This window comes from Panulirus ornatus, chromosome 1 (genome assembly GCF_036320965.1).
Source record: "Panulirus ornatus isolate Po-2019 chromosome 1, ASM3632096v1, whole genome shotgun sequence".
Taxonomy (NCBI): Eukaryota; Metazoa; Arthropoda; class Malacostraca; order Decapoda; family Palinuridae; genus Panulirus; species Panulirus ornatus.
The window spans coordinates 56,970,187-56,992,319 of NC_092224.1; the positions used below are offsets into that span (position 1 = coordinate 56,970,187).

At 42.2% G+C, this 22,133-nt stretch overlaps 1 protein-coding gene across 3 annotated transcripts in view; it reads left to right on the top strand.

Moving 5' to 3' along the window:
- cdm (importin-13-like protein cdm) overlaps positions 1-22,133 on the top strand; it is a 312,820-nt gene that overhangs the window by 206,260 nt on the left and 84,427 nt on the right. For all 3 annotated transcript variants that reach the window (XM_071662694.1, XM_071662684.1, XM_071662703.1), the window contains exon 14: positions 16,564-16,668. In XM_071662694.1, the coding sequence (XP_071518795.1) occupies positions 16,564-16,668 (105 nt within the window). The remainder of the gene's footprint in view (positions 1-16,563; positions 16,669-22,133) is intronic.

Genomic DNA, 22,133 nt, shown 5'->3' on the forward strand with positions numbered 1-22,133 from the left:
GCTACCTCGCTAACGCGGGAGACAGCGACAAAGCAAAATAAATAAATATAAATAGATATATGTATGTATACGTTGAAATGTATAGGTATTGTATATGTGCATGTGTGGACGTGTATGTTTATGAATGTGTATGTGGATGGGTTGGGCCATTCTTTCAACTGTTTCCTTGCACTACTTTGCTAATGCGTAAGACAGCGACAAAGTATAATAGATTATATATGCACATTTTCTTCCCGAATTGCATATATCCGTACATGTAATTGGTCAAAGATATACACCAGTGCTGATGGCTTCACATTATTCAAGTGAATTTCACAAAATTTCATGCTGGATTGATGCATTTTTGTATTAAACCCCAAAGAAGATGACGAGCAAGAGGTAAACCCTACACATGTTTATAGATCTGGCAAGAAGCCAAGGGAGAAGCTTGATTTGGAATTGAAAATGAAAGTTATCAACCAATTTGAAGGAGGAAAAATATTAATGTGATTGCTTGTGATCTTCAGTTGTACAATTCAACGGTCTCCACAATTTTAAAGGACAAAGAAAAAATATGAGGCAATGAAAGGTTCAGCAAGTATAAAATCTATGATGATAACAGGCTATGACAAGGGCCCATCCACGAAATGGAAAAGTTATTGATGCTGTGGATGGAAGATCAAATTCAAAAACGTGTACCACTAAGCTTACTATCAATTTAGGCGAAGGCTTGAAGTCTTTTTGAGACTTTGAAGGAGCGAGTGGGAGAGGATTACATCAAGAACATCACATGAAGTCGTGGTTGGTTCAATAAATTTTTAGGAAGATATAGCTTGAACGACGTTTGACTCATGAGTGATGTAGTAAGTGCTAATGAAATAGCTGTCGAATAGTTCATTGAAAGTTTGGATGAATCAATCTGTGAACTAAAGAATGTTGAATATAAGGTAAAAAGAAAGTATAGAATCATATAATAAAGCTGGTTAATAAGAGACGAGATAATCATGATAGAAATTGAATAGGATAAAAGAGTGATGTACAGGCATATGAATACTACATGACATGCTGACATACGTTCGACTTACATTCATTTCACGATCCGACTGTTCAGTCAGAACAGAACTGGGATGCATATCGAGGAGCATCTGTATATACATGTATACGCATATATGTATATAGATGCTTATGTGAATGGATGTATTCTTCTTTGTTTCTAGGCGCAACCTAGCTAATGTGGAAAACAGCAAACAAGTATAAAAAAATGAATATTTTGCATTGGAGGCTTCACTCACTGACAAAAGTCCACATATAGGCCAGGCCTCAATTGAAATTTAGAGAAGTAAATGAAAGGGTAAAAGAAGAAACAAGGGAATGTATTTATGGATTGTAGAGGAAGTGAAGAACCTGCCTTTTTAAATGTGCCAGTTCATAGTTCTTGGGAAAGACATAAGAGGGTAGAGAGTTCTAAAGCTTCCAGATGTAGACAAAGATACAGTTAGCAAAATTACTCACCCTTGAGTTGCCAGCAGCCACACAGTAATCATGTGACACAGCAGCTTGCAGAGTATTGTGTAGTCTAGCTAGATGTGTGGACACACAAGCAGCCAGAGTTTATTTGCCAGACTGCCTTTGACCCAACTCTGTAAAGTAAGAATGCAGAGCAGAGCTAGAGCAGTACTCCATATAATGATGGGACAGCCCTTTGTATAAGTAGAGCAACAATTCAGAAGAAAAGAAATTTTTGACATGAAAACAGGACTCACAGTTTCATAGAGGCAGACTGAGCTTTTTCCATAATGTGGGATTCAAGAATGAGTGGATGTAACAGTAATTCCAAGTATGTTCATTGAGTCAAGCATTGGAATTATAGATTTGCCAAAGGAGGGAGGAAGTTTGTGAGTAATACTTGATAGAGAGATGGGCAGAAACTGGGTCATGGGGGAATTGAACTTCACTAGAATTTGTCTACCCCTTTGAGATATCCTGTCCAAGTCAGAGTTTATTAAGGAAGTTGTGTCAAGAGAGAAAGAGAGATTGAAAGATGTGGAGGAAAGCAATGTTATTTGGTTGTTTGTGGAAGAAAGGAAATCATTGATGAAAAGAAGAAAAAGTGTATGAGACAGGACAGAACCTTGAGGGACACTATTGTTGATGGAGAAAGGTGCAGATGCTAATCCATCAAGAGCCATGGAGTTAGATCAGCCAGAGAGGAAGTTGGATTTGAGGGAGGGAAGTCAAAAGAGAGGAGCTCATAGATGAGACCTTGATGGCACACCATGTCAAAAGCTTTAGATATATTAAAGGTAGCTTGTGGCATGAGAAGCGTGGGAGGTAGGTTGATTAGAAAGGGTAGTGAGTGGTGGGATGAAAAGGTAAGATTATTAGTGAAAGAGAAGAGAGAGGCATTTGGACGATTTTTGCAGGGAAAAAATGCAAATGAGTGGGAGATGTATAAAAGAAAGAGACTGGAGGTCAAGAGAAAGGTGCAAGAGGTGAAAAAGAGGACAAATGAGAGTTGGGGTGAGAGAGTATCATTAAATTTTAGGGAGAATAAAAAGATGTTTTGGAAGGAGGTAAATAAAGTGCATAAGACAAGGGAGCAAATGGGAACTTCAGTGAAGGGGGCTAATGGGGAGGTGATAACAAGTAGTGGTGATGTGAGAAGGAGATGGAGTGAGTATTTTGAAGGTTTGTTGAATGTGTTTGATGATAGAGTGGCAGATATAGGATGTTTTGGTCAAGGTGGTGTGCAAAGTGAGAGGGTTAGGGAAAATGACTTGGTAAACAGAGAAGAGGTAGTAAAAGCTTTGCGGAAGATGAAAGCCGGCAAGGCAGCAGGTTTGGATGGTATTGCAGTGGAATTTACTAAAAAAGGGGGTGACTGTATTGTTGACGGATTGATAAGGTTAATGTATGTATGATTCATGGTGAGGTGCCTGAGGATTGGCGGAATGCTTGCATAGTGCCATTGTATAAAGGCAAAGGGGATAAGAGTGAGTGCTCAAATTACAGAGGTATAAGTTTGTTGAGTATTCCTGGTAAATTATATGGGAGGGTATTGATTTAGAGGGTGAAGGCATGTACAGAGCATCAGATTGGGGAAGAGCAGTGTGGTTTCAGAAGTGGTAGAGGATGTGTGGATCACGTGTTTGCTTTGAAGAATGTATGTGAGAAATACTTAGAAAAGCAAATGGATTTGTATGTAGCATTTATGGATCTGGAGAAGGCATATGATAGAGTTGATAGAGATGCTCTGTGGAAGGTATTAAGAATATATGGTGTGGGAGGCAAGTTGATAGAAGCAGTGAAAAGATTTTATCGAGGATGTAAGGCATGTGTACGTGTAGGAAGAGAGGAAAGTGATTGGTTCTCAGTGAATGTAGGTTTGTGGCAGGGGTGTGTGATGTCTCCATGGTTGTTTAATTTGTTTATGGATGGGGTTGTTAGGGAGGTGAATGCAAGAGTTTTGGAAAGAGGGGCAAGTATGCAGTCTGTTGTGGATGAGAGAGCTTGGGAAGTGAGTCAGTTGTTGTTCGCTGATGATACAGCGCTGGTGGCTGATTCATGTGAGAAACTGCAGAAACTTGTGACTGAGTTTGGTAAAGTGTGTGAAAGAAGAAAGTTAAGAGTAAATGTGAATAAGAGCAAGGTTACTAGGTACAGTAGGGTTGAGGGTCAAGTCAATTGGGAGGTAAGGTTGAATGGAGAAAAACTGGAGGAAGTAAAGTGTTTTAGATATCTGGGAGTGGATCTGGCAGTGGATGGAACCATGGAAGCAGAAGTGAATCATAGGGTGGGGGAGGGGGCGAAAATCCTGGGAGCCTTGAAGAATGTGTGGAAGTCGAGAACATTATCTCAGAAAGCAAAAATGACTATGTTTGAAGGAATAGTGGTTCCAACAATGTTGTATGGTTGCGAGGCGTGGGCTATGGATAGAGTATTGTGTGGGAGGGTGGATGTGCTGGAAATGAGATGTTTGAGGACAATATGTGGTGTGAGGTGGTTTGATCGAGTAAGTAATGTAAGGGTAAGAGAGATGTGTGGAAAAAAGAAGAGCGTGGTTGAGAGAGCAGAAGAGGGTGTTTTGAAATGGTTTGGTCACATGGAGAGAATGAGTGAGGAAAGATTGACCAAGAGGATATATGTGTCAGAGGTGGAGGGAACGAGAAGTGGGAGACCAAATTGGAGGTGGAAAGATGGAGTGAAAAAGATTTTGAGGCGGGCAAGGAAGAGTGAATTGGATCGATGTGGTACACCGGGGTCGACATGCTGTCAATGGATTGAATCGGGGCATGTGAAGCGTCTTGGGTAAACCATGGAAAGTTCTGTGGGGCCTGGATGTGGAATGGGAGCTGTGGTTTTGGGCATTATTGCATGACAGCTAGAGACTGAGTGTGAATGAATGGGGCCTTTGTTGTCTTTTCCTAGCGCTACCTCGCACACATGAGGGGGGAGGGGGATGTTATTCCATGTGTGGCGAGGTGGCGATGGGAATGAATAAAGGCAGACAGTGTGAATTGTGTGCATGTGTGTATATGTATATGTCTGTGTGGGTATATATATGTGTACATTGAGATGTATGGGTATGTATATTTGTGTGTTGGGATGTGTATGTGGGTGGGTTGGGCCATTTCTTTCGTGTGTTTCCTTGCGCTACCTCGCTAACGCGGGAGACAGCGACAAAGCAAAATGAATAAATAAATATAGCTTTATAGGGTTTCCCAAAATTTTGTAGGGATGATGACCAGACATTGATAAGATAGGAAAGAATATCACCAGTGGATCTTGCCTTACAGAAGCCATACTAGTGATTAGAGAGAAGACTTGAGATTCAAGGTGTATTAGGATATGGGAGTTCAAGACCAGTTCAAAGACTTTGGAAATTGATGTCAAAGCAAGAGGACTATATTTAAAGGTGTAGATGTCAAGGCAACAGGACGATAGTTAGGGGGAATAAAATGGCCACCCGTCGAACGGATGGAATGTACCAATGGATTCTTCCAAGAATAAGGGAATGTTCTAGTTTGTAAACAGAACCAGAACAGAGAGCTACCACACTTTTTCAGTACAGAGGGATTGATGCCATCAGAACATTAAGCCTTGCTTGTTTCTTGAGGGAGAAGCACTTTTTGGATAGTTGAAAAAGAGATTATAGAAGGGGTGTAGGATTAGCAGAAAGAGCGTCAGGGGTTGAAGGAATGTTAGAGTCATCCAGGGTAGAGTTAGAGAAGAATCAGGAACCAAAGAGAATTGCATGTCTACTGGAGAGACAGCTATAGCACTATCAGAACCAAAAAGTGAAAGAAAGGTAGAGCAATAGAAGTTGTGAGCGATGCCTTTAGTTAGATATCAGAAAGAACTATCATTTGATGATGAGGAGAGCTTAATGCATTTTTTTTAATGAAGGTACACTTTTCCTCATGGATAACATGCTTGCAGTCATTATGGGCCATGATAAATGATGAATGGGTGTTGGAGGAATGAGAGTTTTCCAAGCCTGATATACTTAATCCATCGCCTGAATGGCCTCATAAAGGAGCAGTTGAACAGTGGTTTGGAAGAAGAGGTTGTCTTGGAGGAAGAGGGGTTAAATGCTTCCACTCCAGCAACATTAACCTCTGCTATGCCTTTGGAGGACATAGAAGCATCACCACATAAGAAACAGTAATTTATCCGAGGATAGTCAGAAAGAATTCTTGGTTATTTTAGTGGTCAGATGAACCAAATGGGGTGAGGTTGTGTAGTTACAATGAGAAGAATTAGAGTTCAAAAAACAGATTCAGAATATTAGGAGAGTGATCACATTGGTCAGGATTATGGATGTGTGTGAGATAATTTGCTGTAGATCATTGAGAATGGAAAGTGTGAGGGGCTTCATTCCCTCACTATCCATATGGAAAGAATTCAGCCATTCCCTGTGCTGTCATATTCAGTACACAATATCTGAAAGAAAACATGTTCCCTAAGTTTATAGGAAAATTTATTGAGTAGTCATTATAGATATTGAAGTACCATACTTTTAGATTTATGACCATCAAAAGTGCATGTCTTCACATGTGAATAAAAGAACATCTTAGCTATATCACTTGGTTTTTTGTTTGTTCTGTTTGTTGATGAATATGCTGTTTTATGTATTGATACACTAAGAATCTAGTGTAGAATTTTGGTTATTTCTGATGTACAAAAGATTTATATGTTTTAGTTTATTCTCAGTATGGAATTTTACATCACTAGCATAGCTTTTCATTATGTTTTTTCATTTAGATTACTGCTTTTTTACTTCAGTGAATGTTGAAATATAAGATGTTTTTCCCTTTAACTTATTTTGTGGACCTTTTCTTTTATAATATTTTCTTCAGTACTTTTACATATAGTGTTATTCATATATTCTTTTACAATGTTATTTCTTATACTATTGCAAAGAGTATAGTTTGTGGCATTCTGTCCACAAACATGCAGTTTCTCCCTGTCGTACATAACACTTGCCAACACTTAGTTCACAAAATTCATTCTTCATAACCCCAAATTTTCCTGCAGTGAGCACTATGTGACAGCCCTGCCTTTTGGCAAAATGGTAGAAGTAGTACATAGGAGCATTAGGAAGAAACATGGGTAGAGTACTGGATATGAATGTTAGGCATGAGCATTAGGTAGTAGTAGTTGGTTGAAACAGGTAGATATATTAGGTATAAGGAATCTGTAGGAACATTAGAAAGGAGCATTAGGTAGTAGTGGGTTGGTACATTAGGTAGACATATCGAATAGAAGTAGTCGGTTGGAACATTAGATAGGAGCCTCTGGAAACATTACGTTAGAGTTTTCTTCTGCCAGTGGCTTGTTAAGGATGGGGAAATAAAGGCTAAGAAGTGGCACTGAAATTCAAGAGTTATGGTGACTTTTGCGTTAGCTACCTGCCTTAAGGGAGTTCTGAAATGGAACGGGCATCAGAGATATTTATTTATTTATTTATTTTGCTTTGTCGCTGTCTCCCGTGTTTGCGAGGTAGTGCAAGGAAACAGACGAAAGAAATGGCCCAACCCACCCCCATACACAGTGTATATACATACACGTCCACACACGCAAATATACATACCTATACATCTCAATGTACACATATATATACACACACAGACACATACATATATACCCATGCACACAATTCACACTGTCTGCCTTTATTCATTCCCATCGCCACCTCGCCACACATGGAATACCATCCCCCTCCCCCCTCCCCCCTCATGTGTGCGAGGTAGCACTAGGAAAAGACAACGAAGGCCCCATTCGTTCACATTCAGTCTCTAGCTGTCATGCAATAATGCCCGAAACCACAGCTCCCTTTCCACATCCAGGCCCCACACAACTTTCCACGGTTTACCTCAGACGCTTCACATGCCCCGATTCAATCCACTGACAGCACGTCAACCCCGGTATACCACATCGATCCAATTCACTCTATTCCTTGCCCTCCTTTCACCCTCCTGCATGTTCAGGCCCCGATCACACAAAATCTTTTTCACTTCATCTTTCCACCTCCAATTTGGTCTCCCACTTCTCCTTGTTCCCTCCACCTCCGACACATATATCCTCTTGGTCAATCTTTCCTCACTCATTCTTTCCATGTGCCCAAACCATTTCAAAACACCCTCTTCTGCTCTCTCAACCACGCTCTTTTTATTTCCACACATCTCTCTTACCCTTACATTACTTACTCGATCAAACCACCTCACACCACACATTGTCCTCAAACATCTCATTTCCAGCACATCCACCCTCCTGCGCACAACTCTATCCATAGCCCACGCCTCGCAACCATTCAACATTGTTGGAACCACTATTCCTTCAAACATACCCATTTTTGCTTTCCGAGATAATGTTCTCGACTTCCACACATTCTTCAAGGCTCCCAGGATTTTTGCCCCCTCCCCCACCCTATGATTCACTTCTGCTTCCATGGTTCCATCCGCTGCCAGATCCACTCCCTGATATCTAAAACACTTTACTTCCTCCAGTTTTTCTCCATTCAAACTTACCTCCCAAGTGACTTGACCCTCAACCCTGCTGTACCTAATAACCTTGCTCTTATTCACATTTACTCTTAACTTTCTTCTTTCATACACTTTACCAAACTCAGTCACCAGCTTCTGCAGTTTCTCACATGAATCAGCCACCAGCGCTGTATCATCAGCGAACAACAACTGACTCACTTCCCAAGCTCTCTCATCCACAACAGACTTTATACTTGCCCCTCTTTCCAAACTCTTGCATTCACCTCCCTAACAACCCCATCCATAAACAAATTAAACAACCATGGAGACATCACACACCCCTGCCGCAAACCTACATTCACTGAGAACCAATCACTTTCCTCTCCTCCTACACCTTCACATGCCTTACATCCTCGATAAAAACTTTTCACTGCTTCTAACAACTTGCCTCCCACACCATATATTCTTAATACCTTCCACAGAGCATCTCTATCAACTCTATCATACGCCTTCTCCAGATCCATAAATGCTACATACAAATCCATTTGCTTTTCTAAGTATTTCTCACATACATTCTTCAAAGCAAACACGTGATCCACACATCCTCTACCACTTCTGAAACCACACTGCTCTTCCCCAATCTGATGCTCTGTACATGCCTTCACCCTCTCAATCAATACCCTCCCATATAATTTACCAGGAATACTCAACAAACTTATACCTCTGTAATTTGAGCACTCACTCTTATCCCCTTTGCCTTTGTACAGTGGCACTATGCACGCATTCCGCCAATCCTCAGGCACCTCACCATGAGTCATACATACATTAAATAACCTTACCAACCAGTCAACAATACAGTCACCCCCTTTTTTAATAAATTCCACTGCAATACCATCCAAACTTGCTGCCTTGCCAGCTTTCATCTTCCGCAAAGCTTTTACTACCTCTTCTCTGTTTACCAAATCATCAGAGATATAGATAGATATATCCACAGAGGTCTGGAGTAAACCATGGAAAGTTCTGTGGGGCCTGGATGTGGAGGGGGAGCTGTGGTTTTGGGCATTATTGCATGACAGCTGGAGACTGAGTGTGAACGAGTGGGGCCTTTGTTGTCTTTTCCTAGCGCTACCTCGCACACATGAGGGGGGAGGGGGATGTTATTCCATATGTGGCGGGGTGGCGATGGGAATGAGTAGGGGCAGACAGTGTGAATTGTGTGCATGTGTATATATGTGCGTACATTGAGATGTATGGGTATGTATATTTGCGTGTGTGACGTGTATGTATATACATGTGTATTGGGGTGGGTTGGGCCATTTCTTTCGTCTGTTCCCTTGCGCTACCTCACAAACGCGGGAGACAGCGACAAAGCAAAATATATAAATATATATCCACAGAGGTTTATTTATTTATTTATTTATTTATTTATTTATTTATTTATTTTACTTTGAAAGAGTGACCCAACCCACTCACATACAAATGTATATACATACACGTCCACACACGCACATATACATACCTATACATTTCATCTGGAGGAAGTAAAGTGTTTTAGATATCTGGGAGTGGATCTGGCAGCGGATGGAACCATGGAAGCGGAAGTGAATCATAGGGTAGGGGAGGGGGCAAAAATCCTGGGAGCCTTGAAGAATGTGTGGAAGTCGAGAACATTATCTCGGAAAGCAAAAATGGGTATGTTTGAAGGAATAGTGGTTCCAACAATGTTGTATGGTTGCGAGGCATGGGCTATGGATAGAGTTGTGCGCTGGAGGGTGGATGTGCTGGAAATGAGATGTTTGAGGACAATATGTGGTGTGAGGTGGTTTGATCGAGTAAGTAATGTAAGGGTAAGAGAGATGTGTGGAAATAAAAAGAGCGTGGTTGAGAGAGCAGAAGAGGGTGTTTTGAGATAGTTTGGGCACATGGAGAGAATGAGTGAGGAAAGATTGACCAAGAGGATATATGTGTCGGAGGTGGAGGGAACGAGGAGAAGTGGGAGACCTAATTGGAGGTGGAAAGATGGAGTGAAAAAGATTTTGAGTGATCGGGGCCTGAACATGCAGGAGGGTGAAAGGCGGGCAAGGAATAGAGTGAATTGGATCGATGTGGTATACCGGGGTTGACGTGCTGTCAATGGATTGAATCAGGGCATGTGAAGCGTCTAGGGTAAACCATGGAAAGTTGTGTGGGGCCTGGATGTAGAAAGGGAGCTGTGGTTTCAGGCATTATTACATGACAGCTAGAGACTGAGTGTGAACGAATGGGGCCTTTGTTGTCTTTTCCTAGCGCTACCTCGCACACTTGAGGGGGGAGGGGGTTGTTATTCCATGTGTGGCGAGGTGGCAATGGGAATAAATAAAGGCAGACAGTATGAATTATGTACGTGTATATATGTATATGTCTGTGTGTGTATATATATGTGTACATTGAGCTGTATAGGTATGTATATTTGCGTGTGTGGACGTGTATGTATATACATGTGTATGTGGGTGGGTTGGGCCATTTCTTTCGTCTGTTTCCTTGCGCTACCTCGCAAACGCAGGAGACAGCGACAAAGCAAAATAAATAAATAGATATTTCAGCGTATACATATATATACATACACAGACATGTACATTTACACATGTACATATTTCATACTTGCTGCCCTTATTCATTCCCGTCGTCACCCTGCCACACATGAAATGACAACCCCCTCCCCCCGCATGCATGCGAGGTAGCACAAGGAAAAGACAGCAAAGGCCACAATCGTTCACACTCAGTCTCTACCTGTCATGTATAATGCACCGAAACCACAGTTCCCTTTCCACATCCAGGCCCCACAAAACTTTCCATGGTTTACCCCACATGCTTCACATGCCCTGGTTCAATCCATTGACAGCACGTCGACCTCTATATACCACATCGTTCCAATTCACTCTATTCCTTGCACGCCTTTCACCCTCCTGCATGTTTAGGCCCTGATCGCTCAAAATCTTTTTTCCTTCATCCTTCCACCTCCAATTTGGTCTCCCACTTCTCCCCATTCCTTACACCTCTGACACATATATCCTCTTTGTCAATCTTTCCTCTCATTCTCTCCATGTGACCAAACCATTTCAAAACCTTCTTCTGCTCGCTCAGCCACACTCTTTTCCTTATCACACATCTCTCTTACCCTTTCATTACTTACTCAATCAAACCACCTCACACCATTTATTGTCCTCAAACATCTCATTTCCAACACATCCACCCTCCTCCGCTCAACCCTATCAATAGCCCACGCCTCACATCCATATAACATTGTTGGAACCACTATTCCTTCAAACATACCCATTTTTGCTTTCCTAGTTAATGTTCTCGCCTTCCACACATTTTTCACCGCTCCCAGAACTTTTGCCCCCTTCCCTACCCTGTGACTCACTTCCGCTTCCATGGTTCCATCTGCTGCCAAATCCACTCACAGATATCTAAAACACTTCACTTCCTCCAGTTTTTCTCCATTCAAACTTACTTCTCAATTGACTTGTCCCTCAACCCTACTGTACATAATAACCTTGCTCTTATTCACATTTACTCTCAGCTTTCTTCTTTCACACACTGTACCAAACTCAGTCACCAGCTTCTGCAGTTTCTCACCCGAATCAGCCACTAATGCTGTATCATCAGTGAACAAGAACTGACTCATTTCCCAAGCCCTCTCATCCACAACAAACTGCATACTTGCCCCTCTCCAAAACTCTTGCATTCACCTCCCTAAGAACGCCATTTATAAAAAGGCTTGAGAAGTGAGTCAGTTGTTCGCTGATGATACAGCGCTGGTGGCTGATTCGGGTGAGAAACTGCAGAAGTTGGTGACTGACTTTGGTAAAGTGTGTGAAAGAAGAAAGCTGAGAGTAAATGTGAATAAGAGCAAGATTATTAGGTACAGTAGGGTTGAGGGACAAGTCAATTGGGAGGTAAGTTTGAATGGAGAAAAACTGGAGGATGTGAAGTGTTTTAGATATCTGGGAGTGGATTTGGCAGCAGATGGAACCATGAAAGCGGAAGTGAGTCACAGAGTGGGGGAGGGGCGAAGGTTCTGGGAATGTTGAAAAGTGTGTGGAAGTCGAGAACATTATCTCGGAAAGCAAAAGTGGGTATGTTTGAAGGAATAGTGGTTCCAATGATGTTATATTGATGCAAGGCATGGGCTATAGATAGGGTTGTGCAGAGTAGGGTGGATATGTTGGAAATGAGATGTTTGAGGACAATATGTAGTAGTGTGAGGTGGTTTGATCGAGTAAGTAATGAAAGGGTAAGAGAGATGTGTGGTAATAAGAAGAGTGTGGTTGAGAGAGCAGAAGAGGGTGTATTGAAATGGTTTGGTCACATGGAGAGAATGAGTGAGGAAAGATTGACAAAGAGGATATATGTGCCAGAGGTGGAGGGAACGAGGAGAAGTGGGAGACCAAATTGCAGGTTGAAGGATGGAGAGAAAAAGATTTTGAGTGATTGGGGCCTAAACATGCAGGAGGGCGAAAGGCGTGCAAGGAATAGAGTGAATTGAAACGATGTGGTATACCGGGGTCGATGTGCTGTCAGTGGATTGAACCAGGGCATGTGAAGCATGTGGAGTAAACCATAGAAAGTTTCATGGGGCCTGGATGTGGAAAGGGAGCTGTGATTTCGGTGCATTATACATGACAGGTAGAGACTGAGTGTGAACGATTGTGGCCTTTGATGTCTTATCCTGGCACTACCTCACGCATGTGCGGGGGGAGGGGGTGTCATTTCATGAGTGTCAGGGTGGCAACGGGAATGAATGAAGGCAGCAAATATGAATTATGTACATATGTATATGTCTGTATATGTATATATATGTATACTTTGAAATGTATATGTATGTATATGTATGTGTGTGGACATGTATGTATGTACATGTGTCTGTGGGTGGGTTGGGCCATTCTTTCATCTGTTTCCTTGCGCTACCTCGCTAAAGTGGGAGACTGACAAAATATAATAAATAAATAGATATAGTTTTGTTTAAAAAGAGAGATATACATAAGTATACATATCTAAGTAGGAGAGATGGCCAAAGAGCGTTATTGGATTATGTGTTAATTGATAGGCACGCGAAAGAGAGACTTTTGGATGTTAATGTGCTGAGAGGTGCAACTGGAGGGATGTCTGATCACTATCTTGTGGAGGCAAAGGTGAAGATTTGTAGAGGTTTTTAGAAAAGAACAGAGAATGTTGGGGTGAAGAGAATGGTTAGAGTAAGTGAGCTTGGGAAGGAGACTTGTGTAAGGAAGTACCAGGAGAGACTGAGTACAGAATGGAAAAAGGTGAGAACAAAGGATGAAAGGGGAGTGGGGGAGGAATGAGATGTATTTAGGGAAGCAGTGATGGCTTGCGCAAAAGATGCTTGTGGCATAAGAAGTGTGGGAGGTGGGCAGATTAGAAAGGGTAGTGAGTGGTGGGCTGAAGAAGTAAGATTATTTGTGAAAGAGAAGAGAGAGGCATTTGGACGATTTTTGCAGGGAAATAATGCAAATGAGTGGGAGATATATAAAAGAAAGAGGCAGGAGGTCAAGAGAAAGGTGCAAGAGGTGAAAAAGAGGGCAAATGAGAGTTGGGGTGAGAGAGTATCATTAAATTTTAGGGAGAATAAAAAGATGTTTTGGAAGGAGGTAAATAAAGTGCGTAAGACAAGGGAACAAATGGGAACTTCAGTGAAGGGGGCTAATGGGGAGGTGATAACAAGTAGTGGGGATGTGAGAAGGAGATGGAGTGAGTATTTTGAAGTTTGTTGAATGTGTTTGATAATAGAGTGGAAGATATAGGGTATTTTGGTCAAGGTGGTGTGCAAAGTGAGAGTGTTAAGGAGAATGATTTGGTAAGCAGAGAAGAGGTAGTAAAAGGTTTGCGGAAGATAAAAGCCGGCAAGGCAGTGGGTTTGGATGGTATTGCAGTGGAATTTATAGAAAAAGGGGGTGACTGTATTGTTGACTGGTTGGTAAGGTTATATAATATATGTATGACTCATGGTGAGGTGCCTGAGGACTGGCGGAATGCTTGCATAGTGCCACTGTACAAAGGCAAAGGGGATAAGAGAGAGTGCTTAAATTACAGGGGTATAAGTTTGTTGAGTATTCCTGGTAAATTATATGGGAGGGTATTGATTGAGAGGGTGAAGGCTTGTGTAGAGCATCAGATTGGGGAAGAGCAGTGTGGTTTCAGAAGCAGTAGAGGATGTGTGGATCATGTGTTTGCTTTGAAAAATACTTAGAGAAATACTTAGAAAAGCAAATGGATTTGTATGTAGCATTTATGGATCTGGAGAAGGCATATGAGAGAGTTGATAGAGATGCTCTGTGGAAGTTATTAAGAATATATGGTGTGGGAAGTAAGTTGTTAGAAGCAGTGAAAAGTTTTTATCGAGTATGTAAAGCATGTGTACATGTAGGGAGAGAGGAAAGTGATTGGTTCTCAATAAATGTAGGTTTGCGGCAGGGGTGTGTGATGTCTCCATGGTTGTTTAATTTGCGGCAGGGGTGCCTGATGTCTCCATGGTTGTTTAATTTGTTAATGATGGGGTTGTTTGGGAGGTGAATGCAAGAGTTTTGGAAAGAGGGGCAAGTATGCAGTCTGTTGTGGATGAGAGAGCTTGGGAAGTGAGTCAGTTGTTGTTTGCTGATGATATAGCGCTGGTGGCTGATTCGGGTGGGACACTGCAGAAGCTGGTGACTGAGTTTGGTAAAGTGTGTGAAAGAAGAAAGCTGAGAGTAAATGTGAATAAGAAGAGCAAGGTTATTAGGTACAGTAGGGTTGAGGGACAAGTCAACTGGGAGGTAAGTTTGAATGGAGAAAAACTGGAGGAAGTGAAGTGTTTTAGATATCTGGGAGTGGATTTGGCAGTGGATGGAACCATGGAAGTGGAAGTGAATCATAGGGTGGGGTGGGGGAGTTCTGGGAGCGTTGAAAAATGTGTGGAAGTCGAGAACGTTATGTTGGAAAGCAAAAATGGGATGTTTGAAGGAATAGTGTTTCTAACAATGTTATATGGTTGTAGGGGCATGGGGTATAGATAGAGTTGTGCGGAGGAGGGTGGATGTGTTGGAAATGAGATGTTTGAGGACAATATGTGGTGTGAGGTGGTTTGATTGAGTAAGTAATAATAGGGTATTAGAGATGTGTGGTAATAAAAAGAGTGTGGTTGAGAGAGCAGAAGAGGGTGTTTTGAAATGGTTTGGTCACATGGAGAGAATGAGTGAGGAAAGATTGACAAAGAGGATATATGTGTCAGACGTGGAGGGAACGAGGAGAAGTGGGAGACTGAATTGGAGGTGGAAAGATGGAGTGAAAAAGATTTTGAGTGATCATGGCCTGAATATGCAGGAGGGTGAAAGGCATGCAAGGAATAGAGTGAATTGGAACGATGTGGTATACTGGGGTCAACGTGCTGTCAGTGGATTGAACCAGGGCATGTGAAGCGTCTGGGGTAACCCATGGAAAGTTTTGTGGGGCCTGGATGTGTAAAGGGAGCTGTGGTTTCGGTCCAATATACATGACAGCTAGAGACTGAGTGTAAACGAATGTGGCCTTTGTTGTCTTTTCCTAGTGCTACCTTGCACACATGCGGGGGGATGGGGTTTTCATTTTATGTGTGGTGGGGTGGCGATGGGAATGATTAAGGGCAGACAGTATGAATTATGTACATGTGTATATATGTATATGTCTGTTTGTGTATATATATGTATACGTTGAGATGTATAGGTATGTATATGTGCGTGTGTGGACGTGTATGTATTTACATGTGTATGTGGGTGGGTTGGGCCATTCTTTCGTCTGTTTTCTTGCGCTACCTCAATAACGCGGGAGACAGCGACAAAGTATAATAATAATGATAATAGTTTTGTTATTCATATTCTTTTATAATGTTGTCTTTTATACTGTTAGAGATATTGTTATTCATATGGTAGGTAGTAGTTGGTAGGCAGCCAATGAACATGGAGTTTTATTACTCGTACTACTTGCCTTGGTATCAGAAGGGTTAGTGACAGCTGCGTAATGAGCCATCACTTCACTGATTGTCAAGTTGCAGTCCTCTGACCCAGGTAACTGTGTTTTCTCTCTGCCTCACCCACTCATGGACTACTAGCATTCTATCAACACACATACAATCTCTCTTTTTCACACTTAACACTTGACAATGCTTAACCCACACAGCTTATTCTTCATAACTCTAGATTTTCTTGTGGTGAGTGTTATGTGCTAGTCCTGCGTTTTGACAAAATGGTTGGTGTGATAGATAGAAGTAGTGGGTAGGAGCAGTAGGTATGAACATTTGGCAGGATCATTTAGTTGAAGTAGTCCGTAAGAACACGAGGTTCGAGTCTCTGCAAACACTGCACTAGACTTGCCCTCTACCAGTGGTCCTTTAAAGGGTGAAGCACTAAAGGTTAAGAAGTGGTGCTGGAGTACACTGGTTATGGAAACTCTGATGCCATAGTCACTCCCTTGAGGGAGTTTCATAAGGAAGCAGGCGTCAGAGATACAGATAGATAGGTAGATATTCTTTTATAATGGTATCTTTTATACTATTGCAAATATTGCCACTTATTATTTTTGTGTTCAGGTGGTGAGCGGAGAGCCCCAGCCATTGTTACTAGTCTTGCAGCAGTTGATGCCACTCTTATCAGATATTGCAGCAAAGGCCAGTACAGACCAGGAGGTCATAGAGGTGTGTGGAATATACCGTTTATTTCATTATTTTTATGTTGTTGATTGGTTGATAAGGATATTCAGTGTATATATGTATGGATCATGGTGAAGTGCCTGAGGATTGGTGGAATGCATGCATAGTGCCACTGTACAAAGGCAAAGGGGATAAAGGTGAATGTTCAATTACAGAGGCAAAAGTTTGTTGAGTGTTCCTAGGAAATAATATGGGAGGGTATTGATTGAGAGGGTGAAGGCATGTACAGAGCATCAGATTAGAGAGGAGCAATGTGGTGTCAGAAGTGGTAGAGGAAGTGTGGATCAGGTGTTTGCTTTGAAGAATGTGTGTGAGAAATGATTAGAAAAACAGATATATTTGTATGTAGCATTTATGGATCTGAAGAAGGCATATGTTAGGGTTGATAGAGATGCTTTGTGGGAGGTCTTAAGAGTATATGGTTTGGGAGGTAGGCTGGTAGAAGCAGTGAGTTTTTATCAAGGATGTAAAGCATGCGTATGAGTAGGATGAGAGGGGAGTGACTGGGTATCAGTGAAGGTTGGTCTGTGGCAGGAGTGTTTGATGTCACCATGGTTGTTTAATTTGTTTATGGCTAGAGTGGTTAGGGATGTAAATGCAAGAGTTTTGGAGAGAGGGGTGACTATGCAGTCTGTTGGGGATGAGAGGGCCTGGGAAGCGAGTCAGTCGTTCGCTGATGATACAGCGCTGGTGGCTGATTCATGTGAGAAACTGCAGAAGCTGGTGACTGAGTTTGGTAAAGTGTGTGAAAGAAGAAAGTTAAGAGTAAATGTGAATAAGAGCAAGGTTATTAGGTACAGTAGGGTTGAGAGTCAAGTCAATTGGGAGGTGAGTTTGAATGGAGAAAAACTGGAGGAAGTGAAGTGTTTTAGATATCTGGGAGTGGATCTGACAGCGGATGGAACCATGGAAGCGGCAGTGGATCATAGGGTGGGGGAGGGGGCGAAAATTCTGGGAGCCTTGAAGAATGTGTGGAAGTCGAGAACATTATCTCGGAAAGCAAAAATGGGTATGTTTGAAGGAATAGTGGTTCCAACAATGTTGTATGGTTGCGAGGCGTGGGCTATGGATAGAGTTGTGCGCAGGAGGATGGATGTGCTGGAAATGAGATGTTTGAGGAGAATGTGTGGTGTGAGGTGGTTTGATCGAGTAAGTAACGTAAGGGTAAGAGAGATGTGTGGAAATAAAAAGAGCGTGGTTGAGAGAGCAGAAGAGGGTGTTTTGAAATGGTTTGGGCACATGGAGAGAATGAGTGAGGAAAGATTGACCAAGAGGATATATGTGTCGGAGGTGGAGGGAACGAGGAGAAGAGGGAGACCAAATTGGAGGTGGAAAGATGGAGTGAAAAAGATTTTGTGTGATCGGGGCCTGAACATGCAGGAGGGTGAAAGGAGGGCAAGGAATAGAGTGAATTGGAGCGATGTGGTATACCGGGGTTGACGTGCTGTCAGTGGATTGGATCGGGGCATGTGAAGCGTCTGGGGTAAACCATGGAAAGCTGTGTAGGTATGTATATTTGCGTGTGTGGACGTATGTATATACATGTGTATGGGGGTGGGTTGGGCCATTTTCTTTCGTCTGTTTCCTTGCGCTACCTCGCAAACGCGGGAGACAGCGACAAAGAAAAAAAAAAATATATATATATATGTATATATATATGTATATATATATATATATATATATATATATATATATATATATATATATATATATATATATATATATGTATATATATATATATATATATATGTATCCCTGGGGATAGGGGAGAAAGAATACTTCCCACGTATTCCCTGCGTGTCGTAGAAGGCGACTAAAAGGGGAGGGAGCGGGTGGCTGGAAATCCTCCCCTCTCGTTTTTTTTTGATTTTCCAAAAGAAGGAACAGAGAAGGGGGCCAGGTGAGGATTTTCCCTCTAAGGCCCAGTCCTCTGTTCTTAACGCTACCTCGCAAACGCGGGAAATGGCGAATAGTATGAAAAAAAAAAAAAAAAAAAATATATGTATATGTATATGTGGTTGAGAGAGCAGAAGAGGGTGTTTTGAAATGGTTTGGGCACATGGAGACAATGAGTGAGGAAAGATTGACCAAGAGGATATGTGTCGGAGGTGGAGGGAACAAGGAGAAGTGGGAGACCAAATTGGAGGTGGAAAGATGGAGTGAAAAAGATTTTGAGTGATCGGGGCTTGAACATGCAGGAGGGTGAAAGGCAAGCAAGGAATAGAGTGAATTGGATCGATGTGGTATACCGGGGTCGACGTGCTGTCAATGGATTGAATCGGCATGTGAAGTGTCTGGGTAAACCATGGAAAATTCTGTGGGGCCTGTATGTGGAAAGGGAGCTGTGGTTTCGGGCATTATTACATGACAGCTAGAGACTGAGTGTGAACAAATGGGGCCTCTATTGTTTTTTCCTTGCACTACCTCGCACACATGAGGGGGGAGGGGGATGTTATTCCATGTGTGGCGAGGTGGCGATGGGAATAAATAAAGGCAGACTATGAATTATGTACATGTGTATATATGTATATGTCTGTGTGTTTATATATATGTGTACATTGAGATGTATAGGTATGTATATTTGTGTGTGTGGACGTGTATGTATATACATGTGTATGGGGGTGGGTTGGGCCATTTCTTTCGTCTGTTTCCTTGTGCTACCTTGCAAACACGGGAGACAAGCGACAAAGCAAAATAATAAAAAATAATGATAATAAGTATATGTATATTTATGTATATATATGGATGTTAATGTGCTGAGAGGTGCAACTGGAGGGATGTCTGATCATTATCTTGTGGAGGCTAAGGTGAAGATTTGTATAGGTTTTCAGAAAAGAAGAGTGAATGTTGGGGTGAAGAGGGTGGTGAGAGTAAGTGAGCTTGGGAAGGAGACTTGTGTGAGGAAGTACCAGGAGAGACTGAGTACAGAATGGAAAAAGGTGAGAACAATGGAAGTAAGGGGAGTGGGGGAGGAATGGGATGTATTTAAGGAATCAGTGATGGATTGCGCAAAAGATGCTTGTGGCATGAGAAGAGTGGGAGTTGGGTTGATTAGAAAGGGTAGTGAGTGGTGGGATGAAGAAGTAAGATTATTAGTGAAAGAGAAGAGAGAGGCATTTGGACGATTTTTGCAGGGAAAAAATGCAATTGAGTGGGAGATGTATAAAAGAAAGAGACAGGAGGTTAAGAGAAAGGTGCAAGAGGTGAAAAAGAGGGCAAATGAGAGTTGGGGTGAGCATTGAATTTTAGGGAGAATAAAAAGATGATCTGGAAGGAGGTAAATAAAGTGTGTAAGACAAGGGAACAAATGGGAACTTCAGTGAAGGGCGCAAATGGGGAGGTGATAACAAGTAGTGGTGATGTGAGAAGGAGATGGAGTGAGTATTTTGAAGGTTTGTTGAATGTGTTTGATGATAGAGTGGCAGATATAGGGTGTTTTGGTCTAGGTGGTGTGCAAAGTGAGAGGGTTAGGGAAAATGATTTGGTAAACAGAGAAGAGGTAGTAAAAGCTTTGTGGAAGATGAAAGCCGGCAAGGCAGCAGGTTTGGATGGTATTGCAGTGCAGTGACTGTATTATTGACTGGTTGGTAAGGTTATTTAATGTATGTATGACTCATGGTGAGGTGCCTGAGGATTGGCAGAATGCGTGCATAGTGCCATTGTACAAAGGCAAAGGGGATAAGAGTGAGTGTTCAAATTACAGAGGTATAAGTTTGTTGAGTATTCCTGGTAAATTATATGGGAGGGTATTGATTTAGAGGGTGAAGGCATGTACAGAGCATCAGTTTGGGGAAGAGCAGTGTGGTTTCAGAAGTGGTAGAGGATGTGTGGATCAGGTGTTTGCTTTGAAGAATGTATGTGAGAAATACTTAGAAAAGCAAATGGATTTGTATGTAGCATTTATGGATCTGGAGAAGGCATATGATAGAGTTGATAGAGATGCTCTGTGGAAGGTATTAAGAATATATGGTGTGGGAGGCAAGTTGTTAGAACAGTGAAAAGTTTTTATCGAGGATGTAAGGCATGTGTATGTGTAGGAAGAGAGGAAAGTGATTGGTTCTCAGTGAATGTAGGTTTGCGACAGGCGTGTGTGATGTCTCCATGGTTGTTTAATTTGTTTATGGATGGGGTTGTTAGGGAGGTAAATGCAAGAGTTTTGGAAAGAGGGGCAAGTATGAAGTCTGTTGGGGATGAGAGAGCTTGGGAAGTGAGTCAGTTGTTGTTCGCTGATGATACAGCGCTGGTGGCTGATTCATGTGAGAAACTGCAGAAGCTGGTGACTGAGTTTGGTAAAGTGTGTGAAAGAAGAAAGTTAAGAGTAAATGTGAATAAGAGCAAGGTTATTAGGTACAGTAGGGTTGAGGGTCAAGTCAATTGGGAGGTAAGTTTGAATGGAGAAAAACTGGAGGAAGTAAAGTGTTGTAGATATCTGGGAGTGGATCTGGAAGTGGATGGAACCATGGAAGCGGAAGTGGATGATAGGGTGGGGAAGGGGGCGAAAATCCTGGGAGCCTTGAAGAATGTGTGGAAGTCGAGAACATTATCTCGGAAAGCAAAAATGGGTATGTTTGAAGGAATAGTGGTTCCAACAATGTTGTATGGTTGCGAGGCGTGGGCTATGGATAGAGTTGTGCGCAGGAGGATGGATGTGCTGGAAATGAGATGTTTGAGGAGAATGTGTGGTCTGAGGTGGTTTGATCGAGTAAGTAACGTAAGGGTAAGAGAGATGTGTGGAAATAAAAAGAGCGTGGTTGAGAGAGCAGAAGAGGGTGTTTTGAAATGGTTTGGGCACATGGAAAGAATGAGTGAGGAAAGATTGACCAAGAGGATATATGTGTCGGAGGTGGAGGGAACAAGGAGAAGTGGGAGACCAAATTGGAGGTGGAAAGATGGAGTGAAAAAGATTTTGTGTGATCGGGGCCTGAACATGCAGGAGGCTGAAAGGAGGGCAAGGAATAGAGTGAATTGGATCGATGTGGTACACCGGGGTTGACGTGCTGTCAGTGGATTGAATCAGGGCATGTGAAGCGTCTGGGGTAAACCATGGAAAGCTGTGTAGGTATGTATATTTGCATGTGTGGACGTATGTATATACATGTGTATGGGGGTGGGTTGGGCCATTTCTTTCGTCTGTTTCCTTGTGCTACCTCGCAGACGCGGGAGACAGCGACAAAGCAAAAAAAAAAAAAAAAAAAGTTTGAATGGAGAAAAACTGGAGGAAGTGAAGTGTTTTAAATATCTGAGAGTGGATTTGGCAGCGGATGGAACCATGGAAGCGGAAGTGAGTCACAGAGTGGGGGAGGGGGTGAAGGTTCTGGGAGCGTTGAAGAATGTATGGAAGGCAAGAACGTTATCTCAGGAGAGCAAAAATGGGTATGTTTGAAGGAATAGTGGTTCCAGCAATGTTATGTGGTTGTGAGGCATGGGCTATAGATGGGGTTGTGTGGAGG